This window comes from Scyliorhinus torazame, chromosome 8, assembly GCF_047496885.1.
Source record: "Scyliorhinus torazame isolate Kashiwa2021f chromosome 8, sScyTor2.1, whole genome shotgun sequence".
Taxonomy (NCBI): Eukaryota; Metazoa; Chordata; class Chondrichthyes; order Carcharhiniformes; family Scyliorhinidae; genus Scyliorhinus; species Scyliorhinus torazame.
This window is the reverse complement of record NC_092714.1, coordinates 228028150-228052020: the sequence shown is the minus strand read 5'-3', so window position 1 is coordinate 228052020 and position 23871 is coordinate 228028150. Positions and strand designations below refer to the sequence as shown.

Here is a 23871-nt window from a genome sequence, read left to right as displayed (position 1 = left end):
TCGAAGTTAACTAATCGAAAAAAATCACAAAACGTGTGTCCAATCAATTACATAGGAAAAAAAACAATATTTTGGGGAATTTAAAGCAGCTTTATATTTTGTATAATGATAAATAATTTCCTCAAGGAAGAGTAGACCCAAATTCTGTGCAGCAAAAATTCAATAATTTCATACGTTAGGTGTAACTGAGTTTTCTAACAGTCCATTTCTTAAAAGCCTATTTGACAAGTAGAATTGGGAATGCATTTAGAAAATGTACATACATTTGGCACAATAAAATGTAACCAAGCAAATATCGGACATCCTATCGGTGATATTCTGAGATTTCCAAAATGATTGAGTGGTTTGCGATATGGTCTTGTTCAACAGGCAGTAGCAACTTTGCTTTGTGTGCTCTGAAAACAATTATAAATTCAATGTAACCAATTATTAACAGGAAAGCTTCAAAAATTTGTTGAACAATAAAGATTCACCTTCATATTCGGACCTTTCCAAAATTTTGACAGCTCAACGCCAAATTATTAAATTTGATACCAATATGGCATTTTGCCTTTTAATGAAATTATTGAATTTTTGCAGCACAGAATTTGGGTCTACTCTTTCATGAGGAAATTATTCATCATTCTACAAGTATAAAGCTGCTTTAAATCCCCCGAAATATATATTTTTTCTATGTAATTGATTGGACGCCGGTTTTGTGATTTGTCCGATTACTTTTTTTTGATATAGAATTTGCAGTGCAGAAGGAGGCCGTTCGGCCCATTGAGTCTGCACCAGCTCTTGGAAAGAGCACCCTTCCCAACCACACACCTCCACCCTATCCCCATAACCCAGTTACCCCACCCAACACTAAGGGCAATTTTGGAAACTAAGGGCAATTTCGAATGGTCAATCCACCTAACCTGCACATCTTTGGACTGTGGGAGGAAACCGGAGCACCCGGAGGAAACCCACGCACACACGGGGAGGATGTGCAGACTCCGCACAGACAGTGACCCAAGCCGGGAATCGAACCTGGGACCCTGGAGCTGTGAAGCAATTGTGCTAATCACTATGCTACCGATTCTTCGATTCATTGTGAATATCCTAATCCTAAACTATATTGGCTGCCTAATTATATCCGTTGAGCATAGAACTCCATTCATTGATCTCCAAAACACCATGGCGAAATATATAATTTATACTTCCATTTTATCAACTAAAATGCTGGGCTTGTTTTAGTGCGAAGGATTACAACGGATAACATTGAGTTGAACATAGAAATGTCAGTGACTGGGTAAAAATGTAATGGGGAGTATGTGATGATTGCATCGGTGGGCCCAGCAATGGCTGGAGAGCTGGATGCAACCCTGCCACAGGCATTTCCGGGAGCCCCAGTGGGATTAAAACCCAATCAGGCAGTCTGCTGCCTGCGCTTGGAGATCCAAGATCCTGCCTCTGAGAACTGCCAGCAAATCAGAGGTTGGCAGATCTTCAGTACCACCAACTCCATTGAGAGTGGTGGCTATTGCTGGTACTGCTGTAGAACCCAGGGGAGGACCATTGCTCGAGCCCTGTAACCGAGTTAAGTGTGGTGGGCACATCAGGCCAGTTAGGCAGACCCTGGTGAGGCAGGGGTTGGGGTATCAGTGTAAAGATAAAGGGGGTCTTCCTGGGGCCCAACCCTTGCCACAAGCAGATCACACCAATTGTGCATGGACAGGAGAGACCTCGTCACCAGACTTCAGGCATCCCTGTCAGAGTATATCCAGCAGCTTACTGTTATAACCCCAATGGAGGCCCTGGCATCAGGACCATACGATTTCCCATGACCTCCCCAGAATACTTCCCCTTTAAGGCAGGCAGGACTTCCCCTGTAAGGGGGCGGGGTTCCCCCTTTACAAGGAGAGCCTCAGCTGTATAAAAACTCTGGCCTAGCTGCAGGTCAGGGGAGGAGACCCTTTGGGGCTTGGAGGAGTCTTGTAACTATTGGAATGAATCTTGTTCTTTAATTTATTAGATTATTATAATAATTTCTACCATCGTCTATGTGTTATGCGTATCGCGGATTCGACACTGGCAACAAGGATTCAGTGGAGCTGCCATTGACACCGATTGCTACACACCTGGCCTGCTTCATCTAGGCTTCCAGGAGGAACAGGAATATGACCCCCAGCCGGCGTGGCTGCAACAGGCCGTGAGAAATTACCCACCCGCCAATCCGCTAAGCACGACCACCCCCCATGTGACAGGACTTACTACGTGGATGATGGTGGCAACTCCTACCAGCAGTTACACTGTGTGGCTGCGCCAAGAGTAGCACCAATCCTGATCTCCCCACAAATTAATGGACACCCAATCTGCTTGGAGCTCGACACTGGTGCAGCTGGGTCGGTAGTCAGTCGCTGCACGTTCGATCACATCCAGTTTGGCCTTCTATCGCTGACCATGTTGGACACCACCGCGATGCTGGCTACTTATATGGGGGAACCACTGACAATAGCACTTCCATGGTTCCGGTCGAGTATGGTCAACAGTTTGCAAATCTTCCTCTGGTGGTAGAACAAGGGAGCGGTCCAAGCTTGTTGGAGCATGACTGGTTATGCCACTTGCGGTTAGATTGTCAGCGGGTAGGCTGCATGCACCAACATGGCCCTGAAGGTGTTCTGTTCAGGTTTTCTGAAGGGGTTATGTCCAGGTTTCCTGAAGGGGTTCTGTCCAGATTTCCATCAGTATTCCAGGATGGCTTGGGCACCATAAAAGCAGATGTGGCCTGAATAAGTGTGGACCCAATGGCTAACCGTGTTACTTCGGCACCCGACCTGTCCTGTACACCGTACGACTCAAAATGGATGCTGAGTTGGACCAGATGGAGAATCATTCACTCGGTGCAGTTCTCTGGCTGGGCGGCATCAGTCGTCCCGCTCATGAAACCAGATAGAACAGTACGCTTGTGTAGCTATTATAAAATGACGATCGCCCGTGTGTCTTGACTGGGCCGTTATCCAGTTCCTCATTTGGATGATCTTTATGCGAAGCTCAGTGCAGGGCGCACGTTTCCGAAACTCAACATGAGTCATGCTCACCTCCAGTTAGTCCTGACCCCCAAGTCCTGACGCTTTATAACCGTGAACAAAACGGGGCTACATGAATATACCCACCTGCTGTTCGGGGTTTCGTCTGCGTGGGCAATATTCCGGCGAGAAATGGAGAACATCCTGCAAGGCCTGCCCCATGTGGCAATCTATCTCAATGACGTTCTGATCATGGGCTCATCCGACCAGGAGCATCTATAAAACCTGGCCTAAAAAGGTGCTGGGGCATGTTGAGGCTGGTGTCTGCCTCCGGCAGTAGACATGTGTATTCAATGCCGCCAAAGTACACGGTTTTGTGAAGGGTAGGTCGTGCCTCACAAACCATATTGAGTTCTTTGAGAAGGTGACCAAACAGGTGGATGAGGGTAAAGCAGTTGATGTGGTGTATATGGATTTCAGTAAAGCATTTGATAAGGTTCCCCACGGTAGGTTACTGCAGAAAATACGGAAGCATGGGATTCAGGGAGATTTAGCAGTTTGGATCAGAAATTGGCTAGCTGGAAGAAGACAAAGGGTGGTGGTTGATGGGAAGTGTTCAGACAAGGATCTGTTTTGGGGCCACTGCTGTTTGTCATTTTTATAAATGACCTGGAGGAGGGCGTAGAAGGATGGGTGAGTAAATTTGCAGATGACACTAAAGTCGGTGGAGTTGTGGACAGTGCGGAAGGATGGTACGAGTTACAGAGGGACATAGATAAGCTGCAGCGCTGGGCTGAGAGGTGGCAAATGGAGTTTAATGCAGAAAAGTGTGAGGTGATTCATTTTGGAAGGAATAACAAGAAACAGAGTACTGGGCTAATGGTAAGATTCTTGGCAGTGTGGATGAGCAGAGAGATCTCGGTGTCCATGTACATAGATCCCTGAAAGTTGCCACTCAGGTTGAGAGGGTTGTTAAGAAGGCATACGGTGTGTTAGCTTTTATTGGTAGAGGGATTGAGTTTCGGAGCCATGAGGTCATGTTGCAGCTGTACAAAACTCTGGTGCGGCCGCATTTGGAGTATTGCGTGCAATTCTGGTCGCCGCATTATAGGAAGGATGTGGAAGCATTGGAAAGGGTGCAGAGGAGATTTACCAGAATGTTGCCTGGTATGGACGGACGATCTTATGAGGAAAGGCTGAGGGACTTGAGGCTGTTTTCGTTAGCGAGAAGAAGGTTAAGAGGTGACTTAATTGAGGCACACAAGATGATCAGAGGATTGGATAGGGTGGACAGTGAGAGCCTTTTCCTCGGATGGTGATGTCTAGCACGAGGGGACATACCTTTAAATTGAGTGGAGACAGATATAAGACAGATGTCAGAGGTCAGAGGTAGGTTCTTTACTCAGAGAGTAGTGAGGGCGTGGAATGCCCTGCCTGCAACAGTAGTGGACTCGCCAACACTAAAGGCACTCAAATGGTGATTGGATAGACATATGGACGATAAGGGAATAGTGTAGATGGGCTTTAGAGTGGTTTCACAGGTCGGCGCAACATCGAGGGCCGAAGGGCCTGTACTGCGCTGTAATGCTCTATGTTCTATGTAACGTACCTCGGCTACCGTGTGGACCGCCATGGCTTGCACCCGGTGGAAGAGAAGGTACAAGCAATTGGGCAGGCTCCTGTATGGAACTCCATTCGTTCCTGGGCATGGTAAAGTACTATGGCAAGTTCCTCCCAAACCTGGCCATCACTTTAGGCTCCCCCCACCCCCCCCACCCCCCCCAACCATCTGTTGAAGAAGGGGCAACACTGGGAGTGGGGCCTTGAAAAGCAAATGGATTTTGTCGAGATGGAGCAACAACTGTCCTCATCATGACTGCTAAAACACTTTGAACCATCCCAGCCAATCCTGTTGACCTGCGATGCTTCTCTGTACATCGTCAGCACCATGCTGGCCCATAAAATGGACGACGGATCTGAATATCCCATCGCATTCGCTTCAAGAAAGTTGGCCGACGCAGAGAAGCAGTATGTCCAGATCGAGAAGCGGGTTTGGCTGTTGTGTTCAGGGTCAAGAAATTCCATCAATATGTCTACGGGCATCACTTCATCGTTCTCACGGACCACAAGCCCCTCCTAGGGCTCTTCAAATAAGATCAAGCAATTTTCCCCCCTTTGCTTCTGCCCACATCCACCAATGGGCATTGCTGCTCGCAGGGTATGACTATGTGTTGGAGCACCGCTCTAGGACCAAGATTCCCAATGCCAATCCATTAAGCCATCTGTCCCTGCCGACCAGGCCATCTACACTGGCGGCAGCTGGTGAGGTCACTGCTGCCCTCAGTTTTATAGACTCGCTACCAGTCACAGCATCCAGCATTCGCGGGTGGACCCAGACTGACCCTCAGCTATCCCGTGTCTGTCACATATTCCAGTATGAGGCTCAGCACAGGACTGTACCACAGGGTGCAGGAGCTTCGCATAGTGGGTGACATGCTCCCTTGGGGGCCCTCTGGTGGTCCCCGAATGTGGACGCAGTCCGCTCCTGATGGACCTCCACAATGGACACCCTGGCGTGTCCAAGATGTAAATGTTAGCTTGAACCTACGTTTGGTGGCCTGGCATCGATGCAGAGATCAAGCAGGTGCCCAGCGCTGTGTCCAGTGTCAGGCACACCAGAAGTTGCCTCCTGCAACCCCACGCCACCTGTGGGACAGCCTGGTCGTCCGTGGTCTCGCCTCCATACAGACTTTGTGGGCCCCTTTCAAGGCGCGATGTTCCTCGCAAATTCCCATTCCAGGTGGATGGTGGTCCTCAAGATACAGGCGACGATGGCACTGACCACCATAGAGAAATCTAGCACATTTTCAGCATGCACGGCATACCCAAGGTGCTGGTATCAGACAATGGTACAGTGTTAAGAGTGCAGAATTTGCAGCATTCATGTCCGCCAACAGGATCCATCACGTGAGGACCGTTCCATACCACCCAGCTTTGAATGGGTTGGCCAAGCGGGCAGTGCAAACCTTTAAGCTTGGCATGATAAAACAAACATCAGAATCCTGGGAGACCCGCTTAGCAAAATTCTTATTCTGCAAATGGACAACCCCGCATGCCATGCCGGCTGGCCGAGATGTTGATGGGTCGCCACTTCTGCACCAGTTTGAGTCTCATCCTCCTCCCGGATACTGACGGAAACCTTCACCGCACCAGTGCGCCCCTGGGATTCTCCATCTCGCCAGCCGGCCAATGGGGCTTCCCATTGTGAGCAGCCCCACGCCGTCGGGAAATGCCCAGGTTGCCGACGCAACAGAGAATCAAGACAGCGGAGAATCCAGCCCCTTGTTTTTTAATTTCTACCATCATCTATGGGTTCTGCTTATCGCGGGTTGAACACTTATCCACATGGCAAAAATCTCCCTGGCCTCACTGCGCCCCCCTCCCCCCACCACCCTCACCCCCTACCCTCTAGTCACTGGTTGAATAGAGGTAATTGTGGGATGAGGTCCAGAAGTGTCCCCTTACGGGTCTCAATTGACCTTCAGGTGGGAAGGCCACTCTCAACCCTTCCTGTCCCTTAATGGGGAAAGTTGGGAAGGCAACAGCACCCCGTGCCTCTGAGTAAAAATTTTAATTGTTAAAACTTGCAATTAGCATATTTTTTACATTTGGGGCAATTACCTATAAGCGTTTTTTGCTTCATTATTATGAATGTTTTCTTCATCATTATTATTATTTTGTAAGGACCCTCAAAGGATATTGTCACTCTGGAAACTATATCCCTGTGTGTATACAGACATGCAACGATGCAACCCCATCATCACACCAACATTTTTTGAAAGGTATTTGTTTTTTTAAATGTACAGCATACTACTAACTGGCAGCTAAACAAGCAATTCAAAATCTGGAATTAAGATAGCTTCCAACAGGCAAGGCTTTAGTATTTACTGAGGAGCAGCTTTGCATAGAAAGAAACTGCAGAGTGTGGTGAACTTAGCCCAAAGCATCACACAAGCTTGCCCTCCCATTGATTCTCTCTACACCTCCCGCTGCCTCAGGAAGGCAGACAGAATTGGCCGTGACCCCCCACCCAGGCTTTTCCCTCTTCCAGACCCTTCCATCAGGCAGAAGATACAGAAGTCTGAAGACCCGCACATCCAGCCATACGAAACAGCTTCTTCCCACAGCTACTAGAGTCCTCAATGGCCCTCCCTCAGACTGATCTGTTCCCTGTAAGAACACTATTCACGACGCCCTATGCTGCTCTTTCTCATGTATTTGCTTTGTTTAGCCCCATGTTCCGCAATACCCAATCACTATTTGTCGATGTACTTTGTCGATTATCTACGTACATACATAATGGGCAGCATGGTAGCACAAGTGGATAGCACTGTGGCTTCACAGCGCCAGAGTTCAGAGTTCCAGGTTCGATTCCCCGCTGGGTCACTGTCTGTGCGGAGTCTGCACGTTCTCCCCGGGGAACCCATGTATGCGTGGGTTTCCTTCAGGTGCTACGGTTTCCTCCCACAGTCCAAAGACGTGCAGGTTAGGTGGATTGGCCATGATAAATTGCCCTTAGTGACCAAAATTGCCCTTAGTATTGGGTTACGGGGATAGGGTGGAAGTGAGGGCTTAGGTGGGTCGGTGCAGACTCGATGGGACGAATGGCCTCCATCTGCACTGTATGTTCTATGTTCTATGTTACTGTGTACGTTCCCTTCGCTGCAGAAAAATGCTTTTCACTGTACTTCAGTACATGTGACAGTAAATCAATCAATCAATCAACCAATATCTGTATTTAAGGTACTGTTTATACTGGCAAGTTTAAAATAATAGAAAATGATGGGCAGAATCGCAAGGCACGATCGGGCGGAGAAACACGAGTCAGCCAAAATTCGAGACCTGTGCCTCAACAGTGGGGTGAATACATTCTACACTGCATGCACAGTAATCGCCTTTGGCATATCATTAACGGGCCAGTCCCGAATCCTCCGGGGCACCCGTGATGCTCCACCAGGAGGTATTACCGATGGTGAGGTTCACTGTGGTTTTAAAAATCGGGAAACAGTTGCGGTGGTTGCTGAGGAAGAGAGAGGGGGTAGGTTTATGTTCACAGAGGCACGACCATGGGCTGCCGGTCCTGCCGCTGGCATGACTGGATGGGATGTGGGTCTGCCAGGGGCTGGGGGGTGGGGGTGGTAACAGGGGGTGACCAGGGGATGGACTGTGGGGTTGGGGTATCTCCCGGGACCGGGCTGACCAGGAATGGACCGCCATTGCCGCATCCTGCAAGGCAGCCATCCTGCTGCTCACCCCACTGACTGTCTATCGTGGCCCATTGTTTCCTAGAAAGACACTGGCCATATGGGTACACCAGCAGCGCCTATCATTCGAGGGCCTGCCGGACCGAGAATGCAGTTGAAGATTCCGGCTGAGCAGGGGGACTGTACGGCACATCTGCAGGAACATGGCGCACCTGGAACCGTGGGAGTATGGGGGAGGACACCCACTCCGGGTGGCCGACAAAGTGACAGTCGCCCTGAACTTTTTTGCCATGGGTTCCTTCCAGGCACCGAGTGGAAACCCGTCTGGGATCTCGCAAATATCAGTGCACAGGTGCATTTGCGTCGTAATGGAGGCCTTTTATGCCCGGTTGGCACATATATCAGCTTCTCTGCAGACCAAGCCCATCAAGATGCCTGGGGAGCGATGTTTGCTGTCATCACCAGGTTCAGGGAGTGATTGCCGGGTCACCTGACCCCTACGAGCACCACTGCATGATGGGCTGATCTTAACAAACCGAAAGGGGTTCCACTCGATGAACATGCAGCTGGTGTCTGACCAAGAGATGCACGTCATGCACAACAGTGCCCGATAAACGGGTAGTGTGCACGACAGCTTCATCCTGGCACACTTGAGAGTTCCTGACACCTTTGAGGTGCACTCCCCTGTGAGGGGTTGGCTCCTGGGCGACAAGGGTTATCCGCTACATCGTGGCTGATGACGTCTATTCGGAGGCCACAGACCAACGCTGAATCCCATTACAACAACGCCCACACAGCAAACAGGGGCGTGATCGAGCTTAGTATCGGCATCCTGAAGATGCGGTTCAGGGGTGGTGGGATGGTATGGGTGGCAATGTCTGGGGGTTGTGCCACGTGTTCCATAGGGATAACACAACTCAGCAGGGGTTCACTTGGTTCCCCAATGCCAACCTCCACCTCAGCAACTGCCCTCTCTCCAGAACAAATGACCAATTCCAGTGCCCGCCGCTCTGCGACGGTGAGGGGCGCAGCTCCGGTGGGCCCCCTCCAGTCATCTCTCTCTCCCTGCTGTTGTGCACCATCTGCTCCTGGGGGCAGGGGGAGAGACAGAAAATGCACAGTGTTAGGCAGTCTGACGCGGGCAGCACAGGGGTGGGCAGCTGATGGCCTTTGTGACCAGGGCACCCGGCCATGGCGGGCAGTATTGGTGCAGGCATGTGGTGCAGGGTAATGTGTGAGCAGACTGCCGGCGTGTGGTGTTCGGTCACCTCCGGGCGGTGGGAGGGGGTGGAGAGTGGGTTACTGATGTGTTGGATGGAGTTAGTGCCAGGGGCATGGTGTCGGCTACTCACCCTGGCCGCCCTGAGGAGGTTGTGCAGATTTTTCCGGCACTAGTGGCCAGTCCTCCCATTGGGACCCATGGCATTCACAGCCTCTGCAACCTGCAGCCAGGTGGGTGCCAACATCCTTCCCACCCCAGGAAACAGGGTGCCCCATTCTCCTCCATGGCGCCCAGCAGGGTCTTGAGTTCCACATGTGCAAAATGGGGTGCCGCTCTTTGGGTTGCCATCTTGTTGGCTGGAATAAGTGCATGTTGGAAGTGTATGCTGATATGTGGCTGCAGCTTGTCAGTCTCTCGAGTGCCAATCCCGACCCCGGCGAATTGGACACTGTTTTTCAACAGAAATGCACTATTTGCATGTGGCGCCGGTGCTAGCCCATTAACTGATCCTGAATTGCCTGCGTCATAGAACACCACCGATTCAGTTCTGGCATCAGCACTTAGTCTCTGAAACGGAGAATCCCGCTCAGTGTTTCTCTGAACAAATAATGAATTTGCAACATTAATCCAAAGTCAGAGTCTGTCCTGATTACAACGAGAAACAGTGTGAGAATCACTGGGAGAGTGGGAAATAGAGAGGAACATTCAGAGTACTTGAACGGGACACATCATAGAGAGTAACTCGATTTGATTTATAATAGGCTTGGAACAACTATTGGACAGCTAGCTGATGGTAGAAAGAGTGTTTTGCCCATTTGTATGATTTAAACATTAAAATTTGGTTGCTAGAAGAGGAGTTCTCCAACTACTTATACTCAACATCTAGTACACTGCTGAACAGGACAATTGGTCGTACAACCAGGCAGTTTAAATAGGGGAACTGCTTCCACAGTCTGAGATCAGTGGCTGCAGTATAAATGAAGCTGGGAGGGAATGCTCAGATCATACTATCCCAGGAATTTACCATGTCTGACTACATCTTTTGAAACAACTTCCCGTACATGTGCATGGGAAGGCTTTTAGGAAGCAAATTTAAAAGACTAGCCAGTTAAAATTCTCAAACAAAGTGGAGATCTGATTTCAAATGCTTTTTCATTTTCCAGTGGTTATGTTCAATCAAGCTGAGCAAATTCTACTCTCTTCTGCAGTTCCATTACTTCTGGTCAATTTACATAATCGTTTTTCTTTAGCATTCATACGTTTTTTATTCTTTTTCTTATTTCGGTGCACTTTTGCCGGTCAGTGAATTGCATCCCTTCTCCCCAGGAAAATGTGCAGTCTAGTTTGTGAAGAAATATACATTTCTGAGTTACAAATATGAGTCTGAATTCTATAATTCAAATGTTATAACTACTGTCTCGATTCTAACTTTGATGCAGAAATCACATTTCAAAAGGAAACGGTAGGGCGATTTATACTAATTTTCTGCACTGCTGGTTTTTTTTGTAAAATATTTTTATTCTCCATTTTCACATTTTCTTCAGAATTTACACCCCACCAACAAGCAGTAAACGGTAACAAATACAAAGTCAATCCCCTTATCAACAACAACGATCCCATCCTCCCACCACCCCAAACAATGCCCCACCTGACAATATAAGCATCAAATAAAACAAACCCACCCACGATGGGAAAAACAAAGGAGAAAAAAAGAAAAAGGAATCAGGAATGGCCTATGGTCACCATTGACTTATAGAGTCCACCCCCTCCCCCTAACATTCAATGCCATCCAATCCCCGAAAGAGTACCGTAAATGACACCCATGAATTGTAAACCCCCCCCCTCCCGACTCCTCCCCTCCACTTCCTCTTATAAAACTCCTCCCCCCAACCTCTGTTCCTTTCCCCCAACTTTTCACCACGGCTAGACTCATTGGAACCTGTTCTGCCAGGCTCCGATGGCCGCTGCCCCTCCCCCCACCTCACTCCAGTTCACTGGTCGGCTTAAACCGGCCAGCGTGGAGGCCCCCGCCCGGTCTCTTTCCCCCTTGCCCGGTCCAAGGAAAACCAAGAAATCCCCTTTAGCACACAAACCCCGCATACACACCCAAGCCCCAAAGAACCATCATTACAAGTGAAAGTCCCATCTCTCCTCTTGTCCAAATATATACAACGTTGGCTCATTTAGCACATACACCAGCACACAGTGAAAAAATACAGTTACATGAGGCTACATCGGTACATGACCATTTCTCAATTCAGCCACAGTCCTTCTGCCTTCGCAAACACCTCCACTGCTTCCGCCGTCCCAAAATAAAAGTCCTTGGATTTGTAGGTCACCCTCAATTTAGCTGGGTATACTATGCCACTCTGCACCGTACTGATGTACAGTGCCTTCTTCACCCGGCTGAAGGCAGTCCACCTCCTCGCTAGTTCCACCGTAAAGTCCTGATATATGCATATACCAGTTCCAGCCCACTGCACCACCCGCCTCTGCTTTGCCCAGCACAGGACCTTCTCCTTGACACTGTACCTACGAAAACACAGAGTCGCTACTCTTGGCGGCTCACTCTCCTTTGGTCCACGCCTCCACGACCGATGAGCCCGATCCAGTTCATAACGGGAGGGATCATACCCCTCCCCCAATAGCTTCGCCAACATCGTGGCAAAATCCTCAGTCAGCCTCGGGCCTTCCACTCCTTCGGGCAGATCCACAATCCTCAGATTCTGTCGCCTGGATCTGTTTTCCAAGTCGTCCATTTTGGCTCGCAGACCCTTGTTGATCTCTATCACCTTCCGCATCTCGTTCCCCATCAAGGTAAGTTGATCACTGTGCTGCAATAATGTCTCTTCCACTTCCTTCAGTGCCTCACCTTGCTCCCGCACCTCCGCCACTGTGCTCAATACCACCGCCCTCACCGGGGCAATCGCCTCCTCCACCAGCATTTTCAATACCGCCCCCATCTCCTTGCTCTTCGCCTCCATGTGTTTTGTGAACTGCCTTCCGAGTTCCACAACCATCACCGTAGTCATTTCTTCAGCCGTGGGCAATGCGGCTTCCCCTGGTGCCCAAGCCTCCACTTTTCTTGCCGCCCCCGCTGTGACCTTTCCACTCCCTGACGGACTTTCAGCCGCTTTTTTCATGGACGTTTTTTAACTTATTTTTGAGGTGCCTTCTCCCTGCTTTTGCCACCTCCATTGCCCCTGGGACCGGCCGTTAAACCCCGAAAATGCAGTTCCCGAACAGGAGCCCTCCAATGTGCGGCACCTCCCGCCCGCCGTCACTGGAAGTCATTTTCTGCACTGCTGTTTAATAGTTTTTAGGATATAGGTCAGCAAACTAATAGTACATGTGGATCAAATTGCATATGCACTTATTGTGAACATTTAACTTTGGATAGGTGCAGATTGAGGATAATTTTAAGATGTAGGATTATTATTGGTACGTTCAGTGCTCTTAGCACAATAACACAAATGATTGAATAGCTCACACAAATCACCCACTTTATGTTCTCACTTTCAGAGTAGCTTTATACATACATAACTGAGTAAAGTATTTGGAAGTCTACAAGAAAACTGTGATAACTGGTCGGCAAGTGTGCACAAAATGAACCCAACAGGCATTTTATCTTGGTTGAGAATTTGACATGATAGTAACTTTATTAATTTTAGCTATTTTAGTAGGGCTTGCTATGAAGGAATACCAAGCAAAGCATTCTCTTTTGTCAATCTTTCGACTTTCTGAAATTGTTACAGAAATCAGAGCTTTGAGAGTGTTATGGACATTCACTTCTGTAAGAATATGTGTTAAGCATCCGTTCAGCTTTTATATTTACAGACAAATGCTGGTAAATTCACCATCATTGTTTCTTTTGTTTTCATTACTTTTGTTATAACACAATGCAAGCAAAACATAGATCTTACAAAAGCATAACTGGTTAATATGTTAAACCAAAATTGTTGTTTGACTTTCAAAATGCTTTAATTCATATACATCTCTCCTTCCCATTTGCCATACTACCACCCACCCACCCCACACCCAACCAACGGCACAATTTAGGGAAATGCAGATGGGTTGGTTCACCAAGTGCCCCATCTTTTAGTCTTGATCTGATTACATTTATATTCCAGCTGTGTATCAGTGTCTGCAGGCAGCACATACCCCTTTGAATAAAATTCATTTCACAGACGTTTGTTCCAGATTTGGCTCCTGGCATCAGTCATACTCAGCAGTTAACAAAGGGAATCGAACCTACAACTTTACAACCAAATCACAGCTCCTACTTCAGGACATCCATGCAGCAAGTTCAATTATGTTTCGTTGGCAATTCCATCTATTACATTAGACTCATTTACTGCCTTAAATCATGAATACTGAGAAGACAAATGACTTTATTAGATCTTTCAATATGGCAACAGACTCAGATTATTAAGTCATTTTATCCGACATAAACTTTATACGCAACCATTTTGTTCAGAGATCAGGGGCGAAATTCTCCGTTATCGGCGGAAACTCCGCCGATCGGCGCAAAAAACGGCGCAAATCCCACTTGCGTCACGTCATAAAAATGGGCCGATAGTCTGCGGCCCGAAATGGGCTAGCAGCGACGTAACGGGATCCGCGCTTGCGCAGTGGTTCACGCCGTGCAGCGTCATACGCGCTGCACGGCGTGACGGCTCATAAGGCCGCGCAGCTCCCCCCCCACCCGACCGGAACAGCCGACCGCAACACCCGACTTGATGGCTGGCCGTCGCTCAGCCCCGAGGTTCGAGTCACGCGATGTGGAGGCGCTCCTGGATGCGGTGGAGCAGAGGAGGGACGCCCTGTATCCCGGGCACGGCCGCAGAGTTGCCCCACGCCACAGCCGGCGTCTGTGGAGGGAGGTGGCAGAGGCCGTCACCGCTGTGGCCCTGACACCACGGACAGGCACCCAGTGCCACAAGAAGGTGAACGACCTCGTCAGAGCAGGCAGGGTGAGCGTCCCCCATATCCCCCATATCCCCTCTCCCCCAAATCCCCCCCTCCCCCATATCCCCCATATCCCCCCTCCCCCATATCCCCCATATTCCCCCCTCCCCCATATCCCCCCCTCCCCCATATCCCCCATATTCCCCCCTCCCCCATATCCCCATATCCCCCCTCCCCCATATCCCCCCTCCCCCATATCCCCCCCTCCCACATATCCACCCTCCCCCATATCCCCCCTCCCCCATATCCCCCATATCCCCCCTCCCCCATATCCCCCCCTCCCCCATATCCCCCCTCCCCCATATCCCCCATATTCCCCCCTCCCCCATATCCCCCCTCCCCCATATCCCCCCTCCCCCATATCCCCCATATCCCCCCTCCCCCATATCCCCCCTCCCACATATCCCCCATATCCCCCCTCCCCCATATCCCCCATATCCCCCCTCCCCCATATCCCCCCTCCCCCATATCCCCCCTCCCACATATCCCCCATATTCCCCCCTCCCCCATATCCCCCCTCCCCCATATCCCCCATATCCCCCCTCCCCCATATCCCCCATATCCCCCCTCCCCCATATCCCCCATATCCCCCCTCCCCCATATCCCCCCTCCCCCATATCCCCCATATCCCCAAGTGAATCCAGCCCTAACCTTAACCTCTGCAATGCACGCGCAACCGATGGCGTGCATTCATATACCTGCCTAACACTGTTGCCTTTTACCCCTGCCACCACCCCCCCCCCCCCCCCCCCCAGGAGAAGCGCGCACACAACAATAGGGAGCATGTGAGGACTGGAGGAGGGCCCGCTGATGAGAGGCCACTGACCGTACACGAGGAAAGGGCCCTGGAACTGGCTGGCGGACCTGACGACCGGGAGGTTGCTGATGCAGAGGTCGGGGCCCCACGAGCAAGTGAGCCACCAACAGCCCGTCCCCATATCCCCCCTCCCCTATATCCCCCTCTCCCGTATCACCTGATCACTGCCTGATGTCTAACCATGCATGCTTCATTGTGTATCGCAGGACCAAACGTCCAGGCACCCATCCCCGCAGATGCAGACCGCCCGCAGGATGCCCCTCGGAGACCACGGGAGACGGAGAGACCCGAACCCTCCAGCATGCGACGCCCGCAGGATGCCCCTCGGAGACCACGGGAGACGGAGAGACCCGAACCCTCCAGCATGCGACGCCCGCAGGATGCCCCTCGGAGACCACGGGAGACGGAGAGACCCGAACCCTCCAGCATGCGACGCCCGCAGGATGCCCCTCGGAGACCACGGGAGACGGAGAGACCCGAACCCTCCAGCATGCGACGCCCGCAGGATGCCCCTCGGAGACCACGGGAGACGGAGAGACCTGGAGCAACAGGGAGACGACACCCCCGTCACGTGCGGGAGCGACCACCCAGCGATGAGGGGGGCAGCCACAGGCCCCCGTCACATCCGAGCCAGGACACCACTACCCAGGACACCACTATCCAGGACACCCCTACCCGGGACACCACTACCCAGGACACCCCTACCCGGGACAGCACTACCCGGGACAGCACTACCCAGGACACCCCTACCCGGGAAGACGAAATACCGGACAGTGACTCAGAGTGGATGGGTGGAGACGAACCCCCACCCCAAAGTGCCATGGACTCAGAGTGGGACGAAGAGCACGACACAACGCCACTGCTGTCACCAACACCCTCCACCATCGCAGAAACACTCACCACGGTTGGGCACTTTAGTGATGAGGCGTCTGGTACACTCACTGGTGCGCACAACACAGCCGTCCCGGTACAGCAGGTGGAGGTAGGAGCAGCAGAGGGACCGGGCGGTCGGAGGGCAGCCCAGGCCAAGCGAACATCTGCCGCCCAGATGGATCCCGGGTTCCTGCAGTTACCACACCCACACATAGATCCGATGCAACCACCGACACGGAGACGAGCGAATAGGGTGACGGGTGGCTTGCGGCGGCTGCGGTCGCAGGTGGAGGAGTCCACCCGCGTCCAGGAGCTGGGAGTGGTCCCGGTCATGCGTGCCACCCAGGCTGACACCGCACGGGTGGCGTCCGCGGTGGAGGCAATGGGTGCGACGGTGTCAGACATGGGGAACGGTTTGCGAGGCCTGGGGCCTTCCGTGCAGGCGGCGTCTGTGGCCCAGGAAATGGCTGCCCTCTCACAGGAGGCCATGAGCCAGTGCCAGCGCCAGATGGCAGAGGCGCTCAACGCCATAGCCCAGTCTCAGCAGGCCATGGCCCAGTCTCAGCAGGCCATAGCCCAGTCTCTGCAGGCCATGGCCCAGTCTCTGCAGGCCATGGCCCAGTCTCAGCAGGCCATGGCCCAGTCTCAGCAGGCCATCGCTGAGGGCATCGGCGCCAGTGGCCATGTGCGAGCTGGCGTCGCACTGTCGCAGACAGGGTTCGACAACCCCCTGGGCTCCATGGCTGCAAACCTGCAGACCCCTGTCGATACCAGCACGGGCCTCCAGGACTGGCAGCGCCAGATGTCGGGGGCGCGTCGGATGGCCAGTCCGTTCGCATCCCCCACCCATGTAGAGGCCTGGGGGCCATCGGGCACCCCGAGGGAGGAGGAGGTGGTGTGGTCCATCCCGGCTCCCTCTGTAGGGGAGGTCCCGGTACACCGCGACACCTCGGACTCCCCCCCTTCCGTCCCAGGTGCATCGGGTGGGCAACGGGCAGGACAGGCTGGCAGCTCGCCATCCCAGTCGCCCGGGCCGCAGCCTGGCCCATCTAGGCCAGGACGCCCCAGGAAACGGCCGCCAAAGGGATCCAGTGTCAGAGGGCAGGAATCACAGGAGTCCACCTCCAGTTCTGCTGTACCGTCTGGGGAACCACGTAGACGTAGTCAAAGGGCCCGTAAGGCCAAACAATTAGACACTGAGTAAGTTGGCACGGGTGCAGGGCACAGATGAGTTTTAGGCGCTAGGGCACGTGCATGAACTCCTTTGGTTATTAAAGTCAATGTTACACCTACCGAAGCTGCCTTTATGCTCTGTCCAAAGTGTGCGGGGGTGTCATGTACGTTGAGCGCAAGTGTGTGTGTGAGGGGTGGTCTTACCTCAGCCCCAGGTGAGTCTGCCCCCTTCCCCCTGGGCCGCCATCAACATCCCCCGGGCAGAGGACGGGACCGTGCGCTGCAGTATCACAGCCGCATGCAGGGATGGTCCGGGTGGATGGTGGTACTGTGGCCATGGGTCAGACATAGTCCAACGATGTAGAGCCAGGAGCTCATCGGAGGCGGGCTGTCATCATTCTCCATGGCCTGCGATAGACACGCGTCCACCCGCAACTGGGTGAGCCCGGCCCGTTGTGCCGCCGGTGGATCGGCAATTGGGAGTGGGGGGGTGGTGTGCATGCGGGTGGGGTGTGTGGGGTTGGGGAGGGGGGTGATGGTGCTGGGTGGATGGATGGGTGGGGGGTGTGGGTGGTCGGCTGTTGTCATGGTGTGCGGTCTGTGGCCATACTACCCGATTCCCACGCCCATCTAGTCAGTGAAGCGGGCGTCTATCAGTCTGTCCCGTGCCCGCTGGGCCAGCCGGTAACGGTGGACAGCCACCCGTCTGTGTCTACCCCGTCTGCCCTGACCATTGCCCCCATCCCCCTCATCTGGGGAGGACTGGGCCTCTTCCTGCTGCTCCTCCACTCCGCCCTCCTCTGCCTGCGGCACATCGCCCCTCTGCTGGGCTATGTTGTGCAGGACGCAGCACACCACAATGATGCGGCCGACCCTATCTGACCGATACTGGAGGGCGCCCCCAGAGAGGTCCAGGCACCTGAAACGCATCTTCAGCACGCCAAAGCACCTCTCGATCACTCCCCTTGTCGCTACATGGGCATCATTGTAGCGGTTCTCCGCCTCATTGCGTGGCCTCCGTATAGGCGTCATCAGCCACGATCGCAATGGGTAGCCCCTGTCGCCCAGCAACCAGCCCCTCAGCCGGGGATGGCGTCCCTCGTACATGCCGGGGATGGATGACCGCGACAACACGAATGAGTCGTGTACACTGCCTGGGTAACGGGCGCAGACGTGCAGGATCATCATGCGGTGGTCGCAGACCACCTGTACGTTCATCGAATAGGTCCCCTTCCTATTAGTGAACACGGCCCTGTTATCTGCAGGTGGCCGCACGGCGACGTGCATCCCATCGATCGCGCCCTGGACCATGGGGAACCCGGCAATGGCAGAGAAGCCCACGGCCCGGGCATCTTGGCTGGCCCGGTCCACGGGGAAGCGGATGTAGCGGTGCGCCATGGCATAAAGGGCATCTGTCACTGCCCGGATGCACCGATGCACCGATGTCTGCGATATGCCGGACAGGTCCCCACTCGGTGCCTGGAATGACCCCGTTGCATAAAAGTTCAGGGCCACCGTAACCTTGACGGACACGGGGAGAGGGTGTCCCCCGCCAGTGCCACGCGGTGACAGGTGTGCCAGCAGGTGGCAGATGTGTGCCACGGTTTCCCGGCTCATCCGGAGTCTCCTCCTGCATTCCCGGTCCGTGAGGTCCTGGTATGACTGCCGGGGCCGGTACACACGGGGCGCCCTCGGGTGCCTCCGTTGCCGTGGGGCCGCGACGTCCTCCTCCCCCTCCTCGTCCTGTCGGTCAGGTGTCCCTCCAGCCTGGGCGGCTGCCGCCTGCCCCTCTGCGGCAGCCTGCGCCGCCTCTCTGGCACGCTCCTCCTCCTCCTCCTCCTCCTCCTCCTCCTCATCCAGGGCAACATAGACATGAGCGGCTGCCACCACGGCGGCCAACATCGCTGGATGATCTGAAAACATGACGACCTGGTGGGGGGGAGGGGAACGACGACATGTCATCATTGCCCATATCCCCTCCTCCCCCCAGCCAGGTGGCATGGACCGCATGGGTCCAACTGTTGGAGGCTGGCACCTGGCCAGGTGGACCAACTCATTTGCCCTCCCATCACCCACCCCGGCACGGACCCCCCCCCGCCCCAACCTCCACCCCAGCACGGACCCCCCCCCCCCCAACCTCCACCCCGGCACGGACCCCCTCCACAACCCCCAACCTCCACCCCGGCACGGACCCCCCCCCCCAACCTCCACCCCGGCACGGACCCCCTCCACAACCCCCAACCTCCACCCCGGCACGGACCCCCTCCACAACCTCCACCCCGGCACGGACCCCCTCCACAACCCCCAACCTCCACCCCGGCACGGACCCCCCCCCCCAACCTCCACCCCGGCACGGACCCCCTCCACAACCCCCAACCTCCACCCCGGCACGGACCCCCTCCACAACCTCCACCCCGGCACGGACCCCCTCCACAACCCCCAACCTCCACCCCAGCACGGACCCCCCCCCCCCAACCTCCACCCCGGCACGGACCCCCTCCACAACCCCCAACCTCCACCCCGGCACGGACCCCCTCCACAACCCCCAACCTCCACCCCGGCACGGACCCCCTCCACAACCCCCAACCTCCACCCCGGCACGGACCCCCTCCACAACCCCCAACCTCCACCCCGGCACGGACCCCCTCCACAACCCCCAACCTCCACCCCGGCACGGACCCCCTCCACAACCCCCAACCTCCACCCCGGCACGGACCCCCTCCCCAACCCCCAACCTCCACCCCAGCACGGACCCCCCCCCCCCCAACCTCCACCCCGGCACGGACCCCCTCCACAACCCCCAACCTCCACCCCGGCACGGACCCCCTCCACAACCCCCAACCTCCACCCCGGCACGGACCCCCTCCACAACCCCCAACCTCCACCCCGGCACGGACCCCCTCCACAACCCCCAACCTCCACCCCGGCACGGACCCCCTCCACAACCCCCAACCTCCACCCCGGCACGGACCCCCTCCACAACCCCCAACCTCCACCCCGGCACGGACCCCCTCCCCAACCCCCAACCTCCACCCCAGCACGGACCCCCCCCCCCCAACCTCCACCCCGGCACGGACCCCCTCCACAACCCCCAACCTCCACCCCGGCACGGACCCCCTCCACAACCTCCACCCCGGCACGGACCCCCTCCCGGCACTCCCCCGGAGCCCAGCCTACTCTAACCACCCCCCCCCCCCCCCCGCCGCACACACACACAAGCCGAGACACACCTCTTCTCAGGCAATCAGTCTGCGGCCACGCCATTTCCTGCCCAGAGCCAACCCCCCAGGCCGTCACTCACCTCCTCGCTGGTCGGCGTGAGCCTGGAGCACCGGGTCACGCCGATGAAAAGGAGGTTTGATTGACGTCGACGTGAACGGTCATCACGTCGACGGGACTTCGGCCCATCCGGAAGGGAGAATATCGGCAGGCCGAAAATCGGCTGCCTTGCGCAGGCCCGTGACATTCTCCGCGGCAGCGGCGCCATTAACGCCCCGCCGACTTTTCTCCCTTCGGAGACTTCGGCGGGGGCGGGGGCGGGATTCACGGCGGCCAACGGCCATTCTCCGACCCGGCGGGGGGTCGGAGAATGACGCCCCAGAAGTGCAAACATTTTCAAAAATTTCAATGTAGAAAGGTAGCATGAATAACAACTCAACCTTTTTAACTGATACAGACAATATTCACCAATCCATTTGTCATCAACACTAACAGATTATAGAAATTATATTAATTTCAATTTTGCTTTACTCCATTCATTTTCTTTAAAATATATAATTGCTTTAAAAATTAAATTATTTTTGAAATAGTATCTGAATATTCTGATTAATAACAGAGCCAAGCTACCTTGTTAACAGTTTTCAGTACTTCACACGGAATTCATTATTGATCGATCCTTTCATCCAAATCCCACTAAGCCAGTATTGCTGTCTTGGGATAGATTGAAAGGATAAAAGAGCTGATACTTTGTAGACTAATTTTTCCCTTTGGATTAATCAGTTTATTTGCCTAGAGATGTTATGAGGAACATAACAGTGAACTAGAATGTCTCTCCATTATTCTAAAGCAACCTTCAAGCATTAAAAAAAATAATGAAGGGGCAAAAATATACTATTTTAGTTTGACCATAGTATTAGAATACATAAGACCTGGGAGTGCAAGCTTTTCATAAAAGTTATGTATAAAAGTCATAAAAGAAGCATAATCTGAAGAAAACGCTGAGATAGATATAAGGTGAGATATACGAGATATGCTGACCTTAAATCAAGTATTATAAATAAGAAGGAAAAAGTAATTTAAGTTCATATGTATAAATTTTAGATGACCTGGTGTGCTGAATAATGAAAGTTCATTTCCATTAACTAACCATCCTTTGAGGTTTTCAATATATTCAAAGTTCTAAAACATCGCCGCTAAAGTAATAGATTTATAAATGCTTCATACTGAAAAGCGAAGGGTAATGTACAGAAATGTCGAAACAGGATTTTGTTTTTAACATTAACGATCGCTTTAAATAACAATGTTGAGACTTGCATACTTCCACGGAGCCGAGAACCAGCAAGTTCAGCTCGGACTGTGTGCCCTTTCAGTTTTACAATTCAGCTCACTGAAATAGTTTGATAGAATAGGCCAGGTCTCACATTAATTCCCTTCCAACAATGAACAGAGTGAATAAGTACATTTCCTTAGGCTCACTACCAGTTTGATAGCCTGATAATTTTCAAAATCCTTCGATTTACCTCTTTTTTTTGGGGGGGGGGGGAGGGGGTGTTTAATTTTCTCCTCGGAATTCATGGTCGCAATAATAGTTATTTTGAGTTTATTCAAATCTGGTTAGGCATTGCCAGTACATAACTGCGGCTCATTTTAAATTAAGCATCGCAAGTCGCACGTACATCAGTAAATTGAACTGTGTGAATTTTAACAAGACATAGGACCGCTTTCAATATTCATTCCATTGACTGAACAAGGCGGCGGCCGCCCTCAAACAGAGGTAGACGAGGTTACAATTAACCACCTCTTGATATTAAACTACCGTATTAATGTACGGTTGTTCCAAATAAATCACAGCACATTCAACAGTCCGCACATAAACGCGACAAGCCGAAAGATAAAAAGCTTTCCAGCTACGGAAAACAACAAAAGAGATGATGATAAGAGTGTGGAGATATTGATGTCACCCTGTCCCGATAACCACTTAGCGACAGGATTTATTAATGTCATTTGCTGATGTTAAAACTGAAACTATGTTAGGGGACCTGATGAATCAAGGCCAGGGAACAGCTGGAAACAGCTGTGCATCTCAGTCTTCAAATATTGCCAGTCCACGATCTGTGCAGCAAAAGAAATAATAAAATAAAATCGATACTGTATCCGTACGGCACAGTGGTGAGACGGTGAAGGTTGGGATGCGTTGCATCTGCCACTGCCACAGTCTCATCTTCACGTCCTGGTGTTACATTTCCTTTGGCGAGCAAACCGCAAAGGGGTTGTTATCCCTTGGAAGGTCTCCGCATCCTCTTGCGGCTGACTTACCGTCCACGGCCATGGCGTTGACTGCTGCTGGCCGTCTAAAACGCGACCATCCCGTCGGGCGGGCTGCAGGATCACTGGATGCTGCTGGACAGTAACAGGATGTTTTCAGCTCAGCTACTCTCTCACATCGCTTCCAGGCCACCGGAAATACACTCGGAGCCTCTTCTCGAAAGACCGAAATTTGGGGCGATCCACACAAATCGCACGATTCTCAACGCCACCGTGGGGTGGGTGGGGTTATGTGAGGAAAAATGACTTTATTTGTGTGTGTGAGAGAGAGAGACCAGAATCTCCTCAGAAGGCGGTAAATTAGCAACGTGCAGTAAGGAGATGACTGTCCTGAAAAGGGCAGGTCACAAAAACCTGTATCCGTGGAAGAATGGGTTGCGGTATTTTGCCCTGCCCCTTCAGAACAAAGGGACGGTCTCGTCGGCAAATCTATTCATTACGGGCGAGGGATTGCGTGTAGGAACTTTCAAAGCACCAACCGAAACACGGAAAGTTTTATTTTTAAATTTCTCATAATCATCTAAAAAATAGTGGACAACTCCAAAAGCAGTTCAATTCCTCTCCATTGTTGGCCAGTTGGCCTGTTCACAGCTGGTTCCATTTTTTACATTTACTCTTGGCTAGAGTGTTACTTATAATGGCTTCTTTTCCTGCTTCTGCAGCATTACTTGTTTTTTTTAAATATATTTTATTACAAAAATGTTTCAAAACAGATTACAGCAAATAAACACCCGGGAAACATACCTCCCAGCAATCAACTATGCAGTCTGTACAAATGTTCTCCCTTTTTCACCCGCCGTCCCCCGCTCCTCAAACACGGTCACAAACGTCCCCCACCTTTTCTCAAACCTCCCTGCAGAGCCCCTTAACTCATACTTTATCTTCTCCAACCGCAAGAAGTCGTACAGGTCACCTAACCAAGTCGCTACCCCCGGTGGCGATGCCAACCGTCACTCCAGTAAAATTTGCCGCCGTGCAATCAGAGAGGCAAAGGCCACAACATCAGCCTTCATCCTC

General features: G+C 52.6%; 1 protein-coding gene across 1 annotated transcript in view; it reads right to left on the bottom strand.

The window, feature by feature from the left end:
- Window positions 1-23183, bottom strand: part of LOC140428430 (sterile alpha motif domain-containing protein 10-like) — a 157296-nt gene extending 134113 nt beyond the window's left edge. Inside the window, exon 1 of the mRNA XM_072514867.1 lies at window positions 22846-23183. Coding sequence (XP_072370968.1) covers window positions 22846-22858 — 13 coding nt within the window. The 5' untranslated portion in view covers window positions 22859-23183. The remainder of the gene's footprint in view (window positions 1-22845) is intronic.
- Between the last annotated feature and the right edge of the window lie 688 nt (window positions 23184-23871).